General features: G+C 40.7%; 1 protein-coding gene across 1 annotated transcript in view; it reads left to right on the top strand.

The window, feature by feature from the left end:
* Positions 1 to 13,854, top strand: part of C7 (complement C7) — a 56,703-nt gene that overhangs the window by 36,634 nt on the left and 6,215 nt on the right. The window contains exons 13-15 of the mRNA XM_048428553.3: positions 2,908 to 2,995; positions 5,214 to 5,346; positions 7,735 to 7,926. Coding sequence (XP_048284510.3) covers positions 2,908 to 2,995; positions 5,214 to 5,346; positions 7,735 to 7,926 — 413 coding nt within the window. The remainder of the gene's footprint in view (positions 1 to 2,907; positions 2,996 to 5,213; positions 5,347 to 7,734; positions 7,927 to 13,854) is intronic.

Raw genomic sequence — 13,854 nt, 5'->3', positions numbered from 1 at the left:
ATTGGGAGTAGGCTGGTGGTTCTGCTTACTTCTTGCTGTGTAGCCCTGAGCAAGTCACATGACCGACACTTAAAGTCAGACTAATAGTTGTAGGTAAACTGATAATACAATATAAGCACTAAATGAGATCCACCACGTAAAAGTGACTGACACAGGCTTGTGGAAAACCCCAATAAACGTGTAGACGGTCAGGTACAGCACTGCCTCCTACTTTCTGAATCTCTGGCACAAGCATAAAGTCAGACACTTTAGATGGATGCTGTTTTGCCTGACTGCTGTAGTGGTGATCTGACTCTAACTTTACACTGGCGAGGATCATGCAGAAGCTCTCTCAGCTTTCTTGACTGAAGCGAACGTCTCTGTTAGACTTATTTTAAAGCAATCATTTATTTATTCACTTAATCGAGACTGGGTTTCATGTAGCCCAGGCTGTCCTCAAACTCACCATGTGAATGAGGATGATCGTGAACTCCTGATCTCTCCAAGCATTGGGATTGTAGTTTGTGTCACCTTGTGTCACCAGGACCACGTATTTTTTTCTTTGTTTTTGTTTTCTGTTGTAGAGTTATTTTATTTTTCTAAGCTTGGAGGCCATTTTTACTAGGGCTTTAAAGAAACACTCCTATAGCAAGTGAGCTATAAGTCTCATCAACTTCCCAGAGGAGAAAAATAGAAGAGGAAAGAGGAAAGGAAGGGAGGAGGGAGGGAGTGAAGGAAGGAAGGAAGGAAGGAAGGAAGGAAGGAAGCCATGCTATTTAAACTGACATGGAGGTCAGACGTGTGACACACTAGCAGTCATAGGACGGAGAGGGGAGCTTTAGGGAACAAATAAAAAAGTGTTATATTCAGGGAAATCCAAAGTTGAGCAGAGACAGACAGAAAAGGAGAAGCTGTATTTTCCTGAGTAATTAATATGTGAAGCAGCATGGTGGTGCTCTGTAAGAGACTGTGCTAAGGAGTGGTCAGTGAAGGCAAAGTATAGTATCTCAATAAAAGGATAATTATTCTGCCTAACAGAAATATTATTCTGTCTAAAGATAGCATAGCTTAAGGTAAGCCTGCCCACTTAGGGGCCAAGTGATTAATTTGGCTTCACCAAAATTTTTGGTCTCCCCAGAGACTCTATTCTTTTGACCAGAATGATCTTTTTCTCTTTTAAGATTATTTTCTTATTTTTAATTTTGTATATGTATATGTGAATGCCCATACCCAAGAAGGTTAGAGGTTAAGGATTTCCCTGGAGCTAGAGTTATAGGCTGTTACAAGCCCTCTGACTTGGAGGCTGGGAACAGCACTCTGGTCCTCTGCAGGAACAGTGAGTCTCCTCAACCACTGGGCCATCTCTCCAGTCCCTGAGGAGTTTCCTCCTACTGGGACTTTATTGTTGTAACCTATTGTAAGAGGTAACCTTAAATCATTTAGGAGCCAGACCATGGATCACAGCCCCCAGTGCTTCTGGAATCCATGGTACCTGGCAAAGATGAGTTGGTCAAAGAGGTACAAGGTAATTTTTGGCTTTTAGCCACAAAAGAAACAAGCTCCTTTTCATTTGGGTCTTTTGAGTCAGTTTTTTATCTCCTTGTCATTTTCAGTCTGAAGAGGAAACCCTAGTTGCCATTTCGGAATTGGAGTAATGACTGATCTCATTTTAGACAGCTGAATGAAGGTATCACGTGTGGCATTTGGGGTAGTTTTCCAGCGGACCTATCTGAAAGACTCCCAAAGTGCATTTGTTGGTCCATTTGTGCCACATTCCAAAAGTTCAAAAACTATACAAAAGATTTCAGTAAGACAATTTGGAGGCCATGGGAGTTAAAGAAAGAAACAAGGAGCTCCGGTGTGTGATAGATGAAGGCGTAGGCTGCCTTGACTCTTGTCTTTCATGCCTTATAAAATGACTATATCCAGTGTCAGTGGGGAAGGACATGTGGGTTATCGTGAGAATGCACTGTACCTTCAAGAGGATGAGTGTGGGAAGCAGGTCTCTGCCTTTTACACAGAACTAAGTCTATCAAATGGAGGAATAACAAACCTTTATATACAAAGCCAGAGAGCGTGGGGGACATTTTAAAGGAGACATGGAAGTGGTCTCTGCTTCCTGTTTTTCTTCCTTCTTCCTTCCTTCCTTCCTTCTTTCTTCGTCCTCCTCCTCCTTTGTCTTCCTCTTCCTCTAATGAGTGAATGTGTTCTCCTGATTGGTAGATTTAGCAAAATTTTGATTATGACTTCATATTTCTGGTTTCCTTGGGGTGTTGGAAAAGATGAGGAATTCGGCTGAGAAGGAAGTGCCCTAGCCTACTGTGTTCCCCTCACTCAGATTTCGCTCGCTGGAGAGGACTGGTAGTATAATGAGCACAGAGGCACCATGGACAATCACTGTTTAGTGACGACGTTGCCATGATCATTACAGCTATAAGCTTCTCCTGGAATGATCACAGTGGCGGTAAATTTTCAGGAATAGCGTGGGGATGTGGCGTTAAGGATCTCTGCTCCTTTTAGACTTGCTATTCTTTCATCAAGTAGAATTGATTTTGTGATCAAAGGATTTCAGAACCCAACAGCAGGAGACAGTGATATCTGAAAGAGATCAACTCTAGAAATCATATAATGTGGATGCATTACCCCAAAACTTTCATCTTTCTTCCTGCTTGCTTCTCATACTACTGATCCTGTGGATACTTAAATCACCATCTTTTACTAGATTGAGTTTATGCTCAAGGTATTTAGAAAATATAATGTGGCTACATATTTGGTTCTGAGATTGACCAAAATATTTATCCATGGTCTTATACTTTCTCTTTGCATACCTTCAGATGTAAATAAAAATATAGTATAATATAATATACCATCTATATTGTGGAAACCAATCATATCAATTTCCATTTGTTTCTGTTTTTTTTTTTCCAGATTACTTGAACCACATTGCTTTTCTTTGTCTTTGGTTCCCAAAGGATTCTGCCCATCACCTCCTGCCTTAAAAGATGGATTTGTTCAAGTTGGTTATGAAAAGATATCATTTTTCTTTATAAATATTACTGCTCTTGTCTCTTGGCTATAATCTATCTCCTTCTCCCTGGTGAAATAGTGGTAAAATATTTTATAGGTACTTTAACTTCAGTAGTGGAGGATTTTATTTGTGACATTTCTTCTTTGTCCCAAGGTGATTCAAATTTTGTAGAAGGTAGCATTCCTTCTATGGTCTAGGATGTCACTACTGCCATCTGATGAATGGGAGTTACCATCATGCCAGAGGGCTAGTCAACATTGCCAATGTTACTAAGTGTGAATGTACACACAAATTCTTAAGATTGCAGAATCTTCTTTATTCTTTTCACTGAAAAAGGCTTATCTTAAAAGGTTTCATCATGAAGTATTTTATTTACCTCCAGAGATATTTTTAACCACTGTCTGATGGATGGAGGCTATCATACTTTTACCAATTTTTATTGTCAAGAAAAGACCCTGGTCATCTCCCATTAGTTGTTCTAGTGATGTCACTTGGCATTGTGATGGTCTTAGTTAGTTCTGGTCCAAGTTTTTCTTACAATTGAGTTTTGAGTTGAAATTCAATGAGATCTCTTCATGCCTCACACAATAGATATGCTTCATAAGGATGTCTTCAATGCTGCCAAATTTATCTTCTTCATGGGTCATTTTGATTCTTAAATTCTAGGCTCTTCAGCTTACAATAATGAGAGTTTGCTTAAGTTTCCACAAATGTATATATTGTTGAACAAATAAGGAAACAGAAGAATAAGGAGATGAGGTAGATAGTGGTAGAATGTTCTACACACTCACCATGATTTATGGGGTGTTTGAATGAAACATGTTTAGAGCAATATATTGCAAACTCATACATCTTAGCAACCTATGAAGTTCTTTTGCGTTTTTTAGGAGCCAATATTTTTCAATATTGTTTCAGAATGTCAACATAGGTCACTCAGGAACCTCCAAATAGATGCTGCTGCTTGATTCCCATCCTCCAACCCTTTCTGACTCAGTAGGTTGCAGGTGGAGCCTGGACATCCTCTTTTCTAGTTTCTAAAGGTGGTTTCTATATGGAAATGTTTGGATGGTGTTGAGTGAAACCTCCTTATCATGCAGTCACTCTTACAAAGTAGCAGAAGGCCTCGGGGCTACAGTAAAAACCTGACCTGTACCTTCTCCTTTGTTTCCTTTAGCTTCTAATGAAGGAGGCAGACTAAGTCTGGAGTGGTATGTCTGGCAATGATAATGAGGGTTCTATTGAAAATTGGATTTTATTTCCTAGAGTAGATCTGGGTGAGATACAGTCTCCACACCATTCCCCAGGCCTTTATTTCTTCAGCATTTCCCTCGGGGTGGGGAGAACCAGAGACTAAGGGAGGAATCAAGAACCTCAAATGGGGGTCATTATCCTCTCTCAGGCTGAGATTTGAAATTCGTCCTTTATTATGACAGTTTGCCTCCCAACATTATAGGCTAATAAAATACATAATCCAGCCATAGCGGCGTTTCCATAACTATAATGAAGAGTGGGAGGAGATGATGTCATGTTTGTTAGAAGTCATCAGTGAGCTAGGTGTGGTAGTGTATGCTGGTAATCCCAGCATTCAGAAGTTGGAAGGGTCAGGTTCTGAGCTTGAGACCAGCTAGGGCTCCTTAGCAAATTCCAGGTTACCCTGAGAGGCACAGTGAGACCCTATCTCAAAAAGCAAAGCAAACAACAAGCTGATTAAATGTCATCAATGAGAAAGACATTCATGAAGTTATTGAGAAAATGGAAATATTTTTGTTACGCTGATATTTACTAGGTAGTGTTGTCAATGAACAGAATATGCATCTTTCAGAAGAACTGATGGGAAAGAAAACTACTTCCAAAATTTGATGGCAAACTGCCTTTAACTGCAAGTGTAAGGGAAGGAAATCTCTATAATGGTGTCCATGAAAGTGATTTTAGCCAAACGCTCAGTGCAGCACTTGGGGAACAGTCTATATGTGTGTCATTTGTTGGCGTTTATGGCTTTATGTCAATCAATGATGGTATTAGTGCTGTTGAATAGACCCTTACAGGGAAAAATGCTTTATATTGGTTTTTTAAATCAATTGTTTGAAAGTAGGTTTACCAATGCTTAAAGTTAATTATGGTTTGTAGGACAAATAAACCTAAAGAAACATTTCATTAATGAGAAACACGCAAACTCAACCTTTCTCCATCTTTTTTCTTTGTTTAGGATGAAAGTACCACGTTTCCTGTAGGGAAAACCATAGTATATGCTTGCAATGAAGGGTATTCCCTTGTTGGAGATCCCATGGCCAGATGTGGAGAAGATTTGCAGTGGCTTGTCGGAGAAATGCGTTGTCAGAGTGAGTGGTCTTGGCTGTAGGATATACCCTAAAATGACAGAGTGATAGAGAGGAAGAGGTGAATCAAGATATATAACACTTATGCTAACCCCAATACTCTAGAACAAATCACCGTCAGCTCTACAGCATCAGCAACTCATCTCCTTTTTCTGACAGGCTGTCAGGAGCCTGCATCAGCCATTTTTCTCACCACAGTGACCAAGATGCCAGATCAAAGCAACTTTAGGAAATAAAGACTTATGTTGGCTCACAGTTCCCAGGGAAGGTATATTCATGATGAGGCAGCCTTGGTGGAGGGAGGTTGGGTGGCTGCTCCCATAGCTTCGGCAGCCAGAAAGCTGAGAGAGATGGATGCTGATGTTCACATCACTGTATATATAACGCTTTGTATAATTTGCTTTGTTTTCATGGTATTTCTATTGGTTTATCTTTCACTCATAAATTTTCTGCATAATCGTGGTTGTAGTTTTTTTTTAAAGAATCCTATTGAATTGTTAATATATTTTGCTGTTTATATTTTCCGTTTTTGTTTTGTTTTGTTATGTTTTTCGAGACAAGGTTTCTCTGTGTGGTTCTGGCTGTCCTGGAACTCACGCTGCAGACCAGGATGGCTTTGAACTCAGAGATCTCCCTTCTTCTGACTCCCAAGTGCGGGATTAAAGGCATACGCCACTACTGCCTTGCTATTTTCCAATGTTCTGTAGAAAATTTCCATCTTTTCATTTATGTTTTTGTTTGTTTGTTTGTTTATTTTTTGAGGCAAAATTTCACTCAATAGCCCAAGCTGGCCTGGAATTCACGTGACCACAACTAATGGCAGTCCTCTTGCCTCAGCCTCCTAGGACTGAGACACTTCACTCGACATCATTTAGATTCCTCAACAAAGTAACCGCGGCTTTTTCAAGGGGCTAGTAATAAATTTCTAGTAATCTCATTATTTGCACCTCTTGTTTCTGTTTTATTTTTAGTGGTCAAACTTTGGTCATGTTTATGTTTTTGAACATTAGATTAGTCCTAACCAAATGCCACTCTACACATGAAAAACTTTAGGAACAATCTGAGGCTTTGATGACATCTTTGGAGGCGTCAACAATGAAGCTGCTTTTCGACTGGATAACCTTTATTCCAGTGGTGTCTAGCCACTAAGTGATCCCAAGGAAAAGTCTGAACTTTCTTCTTGGCTGTCTGCCCCGCCCCCTTTTCTTGACAATGTGAGAGCCCTGGATCCTCTACCCTGTGACTCTAATCAGGCTCTAGAAGCCGTTTAACCTTTGAGCTGCAGTTCTCTCCCCGGTTTGTCTGTTCTGCATTACATTCTTATTTTTTATTTTGTGTTAGTTTTTCAAATTTGCAAATACCGCCTGGAGAAAAGCATTGCCCAGTCTGTAACCACTGCCTTAGATTTCTCCTCATTGAAATCTTGGACCTTTGAATCTGCACTCGTTTGACAACTCTCTGAGTCTCAGAAACATTTTTCCTTTAATCTTGAGCAATCTTCCTATCTGTCTTGGTTGGAGAGAGGCTGAAGGACATTCTCGTAATAGATGTGGCAGATGTATCACGCCAGAAACAAACTCACGGCCAGATTTTGAAGGCACAGCATGTGATCAGTACTTAGCTTTATCTACCAGTACACAGCCCATTGGACAAAATGCAGACATGTAATAAATGATAAATACTGTGTTTGTATAAATGAACGAATGGGTCTTCTGATAAAGTCAGGGCTGAAACAGAGCAATGCTGTACTTGTCCAAAATCCATGAGGGACTTGGCAAAGATGTCTGTTTCCAGTCATGGTTTCTGACCTGCTCTTCCTAACTATGTAGATTTTTCACGTTTTTTTCTGCTGTTTTGTTTTTAAATAGAGTTGGACTAATGAATGCCGTTAAGGGAAAGTTTGAGATGGGAAAAATACTGAGCACTGTGTACTTTCAGGGCTGCAAGGTGAAAGGTGGTGCTTTAGATTTGTAGAGAGTGACATATCTAATTAGAGCTAATGATATGCAAATGAACGAAGCTCTTGGGGGAAGTTCTGGTGGGACCTCACCTCACTACAGAGATAAGAGGCAGCTGTGAAGGCTGCTTTTAGCAGCAGCCTGGGCTTTGGGACTCTATTTCTAGGCTTACTCATTTTAGGTTGTCACATTGCTTTGAGGGCAGGGGAAGGAGATGACAGCTGTTTTGTCTTCAGTCTTTCGCTGGTCAATTATGCGTCAGACACCGCGGAGCCTGCCTTTGGGAGCGCCCTATGAGTAGACTCTCTGTTTTCCCTGCCTGTCCTCTGCTGCGAAAAGGCAGAGCCTGAATCTTAGCACACACCCAGGCTGTCTTTAAAAAGGTTGTTTGGGGAAGCAGTGACCCTTGCATGATGTTCTCTTTCATCTTCAGAAATTGCCTGCACTCTCCCTGTGCTGATGAATGGCATGCAAAGCCACCCCCAGAAACCCTTTTACACGGTCGGTGAGAAGGTGACCCTCTCCTGTGCAGCTGGCATGTCCTTAGAAGGTCCTTCAGCCTTCCTGTGCGGCTCCAGCCTTAAATGGAGTCCTGAGCTGAAGAATGCCCGCTGTGTGCAAAAAGGTGAGTGGCCCCTGTGTCTCCTCAATGCCACCTGTAATCAGACAGGTGAAAGTCCCTATGGTGACCGCCATGGCATTCTGGCACATCATATCGTTCTCTGCATCTGGCTCCCTAGGAGAATGGGGTCAGTGTGTAGATGGTGTGACAGCCATTCACGGTTCACGACAGACTCGCGGAGTGCAGGGGCAGGAGAAGCTGCCGCACACGGAATTTCACTTCTTCGTAGAGAGTTATATCTGCCAGAGTACCAAGAAAATGAAGGCTTTTTGCAAGCTGATGTTTGGTTTTCTTCTGATTTCCTAAACTCAGAGTCAAGATGATAATTTATTTTCAACTTTGAATGCTTTATTTCTGGAATCTTAGAGTTTACTGATATTAAAGTTGAAAATTTGTAAAGCATTTATGTTTAACACTGCGAAGTAGACATTATTCAAAGGAAAATCTTGTTGTTAGGGAAGCAACTCTTTGTGAGGGTAAGGAAGAATTAAGTTTTCAGGAAGAAGGAAAAGATGAGACTCTAGATGGCTCAGCAGGTAGAGCTTCCTTTATTTAATACCAGAGAGGCGATATCTCTAATTCTAGTCACCCCAAGATGAAGACACAGGACCCAATCTCTCAATGACTGGAGTTCAAGAGATGTAGATGTAGGCTGATGTTTTTGTAGCTAAGGATAGGGAAGGGGCATGAGGGCCTTGTTAGGGACAGAATTGGAGGGGAAGGTAGCTGTTTTTCTTAGATAAGCTATGTGATTGCGGGGTCTGCTGTCTTCTGCAACCACTAACTCCTGGAGTTGGAGTCAGAGCCCAAATAGTTGCTTCCTGGGAGTTTGAGCTCAGTTTCAGGCCCTTGGCTTTTAGCTAAGAGTGGGAGTGTGGGAGCTGGGGCGGTCTTTTACTCTTAGCAAACTAGTATTCTAAACATTAGTCACATGCGAATATTCTTTTAAGAACCCAAGATAAATTGGGTGTTGTGGTGCACATCTTTAATCCCACCTCTCAGAGGCAGAGGAGGTAGATCTTTGTGACCTGGAGATCAGCCTTGTCTACATAGTGAATTTTAGGACAGTCAGGGGTATGTAGAAAGACCTTGTCTCAAAAAACAAACACCTAAGACAGCAAAAAACAAAACAAAAACCCCCCCCAAAAACAAAAAACAATTTAGGAAGACAAAATTATGTATTTTCAAAGGTTTTGAAATGGGCCAAATATCTTTTTAAAGTATATTTATTGCTTGATTATATATTGATAAATGTAAGTGTGTTATTTACTTAATAATTTAAGAAGATGAGTTTGTTTGTATTGTGTGTGTATACATGTTTCGCCTGCCTGTATGCAAATGCACTGCATGTGTGACCAAGGCATGCAGAGGCTAAAAGAGAGCACTGGAGACCCTGGAATTGCAGTTAAGGACAGTAGTGAGAGGTGTGTGTGTGTGACATGGGCTGAGCCCAGGGCTGCTGCAAGAACAGCAAGTCCTCCTGACTGCCGCTCCATCTCTCCAGCCTGGAAAGATGCTTTTAGTAATTATAACCCGGAAAGAGGGAAATCTCATGTACGTGCTATTCTACACAATATGTCATCAGTGTAAATATTTTAATGCAGTGTTAAAATCTGTCTGTTCTTAGGAGGATGAAGTACTAGATTCTATAACAAATCCAGTTCAGTGAATTTGATGCTTACAACAGGAAAGATCACACTACTTGGAACACTGTTCCCCTGCATTAGACCTGAACTGTGGTGATGAACAGACAGTAGAGAGGAGAGTGGATTAATGGAGTGCCTTCTGCATTAGCTCTCGTTTGAACACATCAGAAAACAATTGCTGTCTCCTGTGTTCCCTCTAGCATAGTGTTGTGTCAAATAAGGCACCTGTACCTGTGATTCTAAGATGAAAGAGAACAATATGCACTTAATGAGGATATATTTTGGTTCCAGAGAAAATTAGGTAGTTGTTTTTCTGAAATGCTTGCTTTTGTCATTTTATAGTATAATTTAGTATGCTCCCCCCCCACACTCAGTAGAAGAAAACGGTATTATGGTTGGTTCTAATTAAGGATGTTTTATGGACCTGTGTATTTTTCTGAATATGTAGATAACAAAAACAAATGCACTTAAAATAAACTTATAAAAAACTAAAGTTCCCATGTTTATCAGCGTTCAGAGCTAGTGCTTTAAAATATTAGTTGAGCATGGGGATGGGGAGATGGCTCAGGGGGTGCAGTGTCTGCTGCATAGGCGCTAGGAGCCTAGTTCAGATCTCCAGCTTTCAGAGAAAAGCCGGGTGTTGTGGTGTCTTTACTTCCAGCACTGAGAGCATGGGAACAGGTAGATGCTGGCAGCTGACTGGTTGGCCAGTCCAGCCAAAATGGTGAGCTCCAGGTGCAGAGAGATGCCTTGTCTCAAAAATAAGGTGCAGGGTGATAGAGGAAGACACCCTGACATTGATCTCTAGCTTCCACATATGCATACACTTGCGCACATGCACATGCTCACTCACACATAGACACACGCACATACTAACACACATATACACATACCACCACCACCACACACACCTCTACCACACACACATAGACACACACACATAATAACACACACATTCACATACACACATACCACCACCACCACACACACCTCTAACACACACGTTCACACTCACACATACATACACACACATAATAACACACACATTCACATACACACATACCAGCACCAACACACACACCTCTAACACTCACACATACACACACACACATAATAACACGCATTCACATACACACTCACAACCACCAACACCCACACCTCTAACACACACGTTCACACATAGACATACATACCACCATCACCACCACACACACACGATTTAAGTAATAAATGATTAAAGTACTAGCCTTTGAATATTTAATCCTTTAGAAACTGTGCTAAGCACACAAACACATGCATGTTTCACACACATACAAACTCACACACAAATATCAGTTAAGTGATAGATATATGAATGAAGTACTAGATCTTTCAATGTCTAAATATTAAGTCATCTAAAAATTTTGCTAAGCTATACATAAGATTCACTATTTTAATCATTTTAATATGCAGATAACTAATATAATGCACACCCCGTGATGAATAGCTATCTTCTCTACCTGTCTTCAAGATTTTGCATATAAATGTGTTTTGATCTCGCAAATAAAATAAAAAAATGTTTTAGCAAATAATCACAACTTCTGGCAGTGCAGGGAACCCTTATACACTACTAATGGGAATGTAAATTAGTCCAATCACTTTGGAAACCAGTTCACAGATGCCTCAAAAAAAAATCAAAACTAGAAGTAGCATATATTCCAATAACATTACTTACCTGATGAAATCTAAGTCATCATAGGACATAAATACCTGCACATCCATATTTATTACGGCTCTTACAACAGCAAAGATGGAATCGGCTTAGATTTGTACCAACAGATGAATGAACGAACAAAATTTGATTTATTATACACAAGACCCTTGGCTCAACTTTCTTCAGGAATGCAGCCTGTGAGAGGCTACCCATGCCCCAGTAGATGGTCAAACACCCACACACATATACGCAGCACTAAGTGGACTCACTGGGTTAAAAAAAAAAATTAGAGCATAAGAAGTTGGGAGGAGATAGCAGTGTGTGTGGGAGGAGAGTAGAAGTATTCGAGGGGAGAGAATGGGGTGTAAGCTTGACACTTTAAAAATATTAGTATTAAATACAAATTTAAAAATTAGAATGAAAAGAAAATAAACACAGAGGGGTTTTATCACCTCAAAGAGAAACAAAGCTATATTATTTGAAAGAAAATAGTGGAGCTGGAGATTATTGTGGCAAGCAGAATGAGACAAACATGTTTTCCTCTCATATGTACAATGCACACTTAAAAATATGCGTATGAGACTTGGTCATGTGGCTAACAGGTAGAAGCATGTGCTACACAAGCCTGCCAGCTTGAGTTTGACCCTTGGGACCCAAGTAAAAAACCAGATACAGTAGTGAGCGTAATCCTAGTCCTTCTATGGTGAAATGGAAGGCCGTAGGTCAGCTATCTGGAGTGTGGGGTGAAACGAGAAACCCTGCCTCCAAAATGGGTGGAAAACGTGAACTTGCTTCTGAAAGTTGTCCTCTGACCTACATACACACATGTACACACACATGTACACACACACACACAGTGACACATATGTCCCTGTGTGTACATACAAACAACAACAAAAATAAAAGCAACAGTAGTAAATGTATTTGATATTGAAGTAGATGGCTATTTAGAGGGAAGAAGGGAACCAGTAAGAGGGAGAGGAAGGTGAGAGAGGAATAAGGAGCTTAATATAAGCAAAATGCTATGATGCTCATCAATGAAGATATCAAAATGAAATCTATTAGCTTATGAGCTGTATTCATGACTTTTCTGTTCCTTTGATAAAATACCATGACCCAAAGCAATTTACAGAAGAGTTTGTTTGGTTCCAGAGGGGAAGTCTATAATGGTGGGGTGGGGGTGGGGGTGAGATCAGGTGACAGAAGCTGAAAGCTGGATGATTACATCACAACTGCGCCGAGGAAACAAAGAGGGAGAACTGGAGGTGGGGTCAGAGTGAATTCTCAGTTTATTTATATGGTAGATTATATCGACAGAATTTTGTATATTGAACCATCCCTTCATCTCTGGGATGAAATCAACTTGATCAAAGACTGAATTCTCAAAGCCCACCTCTAGCGATGTATTTTCCCTAGGAAGACTGTACCTCTTAAAGGTTCCATATCTCCTCAGATGGTGTCACCAAGTGCTCAAATGCATGAGCTTATGGGAGATATTTTTAATTCAGTCCAAAATATATGCTCCTAAAAAAATAGAAAACTGTTTTGCTTTGAAATAATTTTAGATCTCAGAAAAGTTGCAAAATATAGATTCTATACATCTTCACCTATTGTCATAACTTAGTTGATGAAAGCAAAGAAACTGCTGGTTGTGGTGGCCCATATCTGTTGTCTTAGTTACTGTTTTATTGCTCTGCAGAGACACTGTGACTAAAGTGACTCTTAGGAAAGGAAGAATTTAATTGGGGTTTGCTTATAGTTTTAGACGGTTAGTCCATTATCATCATGGTGGAGAATGTAACAGCAGCCAGGCAGGCATGGTGTTGGAGAAGCAGCTGAGAGCTTTCTATCCTGATCTTCAGACAACAGGCAGAGGGAGGGAGGGAGGGAGGGAGGGAGGGAGAAAGGGAGATTCCATCCTGATCTGCAGACAACAGGCAGAGAGAGAGAGAGAGAGAGAGAGAGAGAGAGAGAGAGAGAGAGAGAGACTGGGTCTGGTATGGCTGTTGAAACCTTCAAGCCCACCCCTAATAACACACCTCTTCCAACAAGGACACCCTTCCTAATCCTTTCAAACAGTTCAACTGGAGACTAAGAATGAAAATATATGAGCCCATTGTGTGGATAGGGACATTCTTATTCAGATCACTTCCCAAGCCTTGACAACTGAGATAGGAGGATCTCAACTTTGAGGCTCACCTGAGCTCTATTATAAGACTTTGTCTCAAAAGAAAAGGAAACAACAAAGCAAAAACAAATTGAGAAAGTAACATTGTGGCCAGTCAGTGGTGGGCGTTGTGAAATGCAGTCTAAAACGACAGTTTACAAGGATCGGCTTCACAGTCTAAAACGACAGTTTACAAGGATCGGCTTCACTAACCCTGAATTCAAATGTGAACATTTGTTAAATATTTGAAATAGCTCCCATTTCCAGGATTTTCATCTCTTACATATGAGCTTGTTAGCAGGGATCAAGATGTATGTACCGTGCGTGATCAGTTCAACATGCCTGGGAAGGGGTAGCTGTTGCCACTCTGCAGGGTTTTATAGCGTGATATGCTTCAGAACTTTATAACTTTATACATTAAATTT

The sequence above is a fragment of the Myodes glareolus genome, chromosome 15 (assembly GCF_982192425.1).
Source record: "Myodes glareolus chromosome 15, mMyoGla1.1, whole genome shotgun sequence".
Classification (NCBI taxonomy): Eukaryota; Metazoa; Chordata; class Mammalia; order Rodentia; family Cricetidae; genus Myodes; species Myodes glareolus.
The sequence above is the reverse complement of the archived record's forward strand: the minus strand, read 5'-3'. Positions and strand labels throughout refer to the sequence as shown.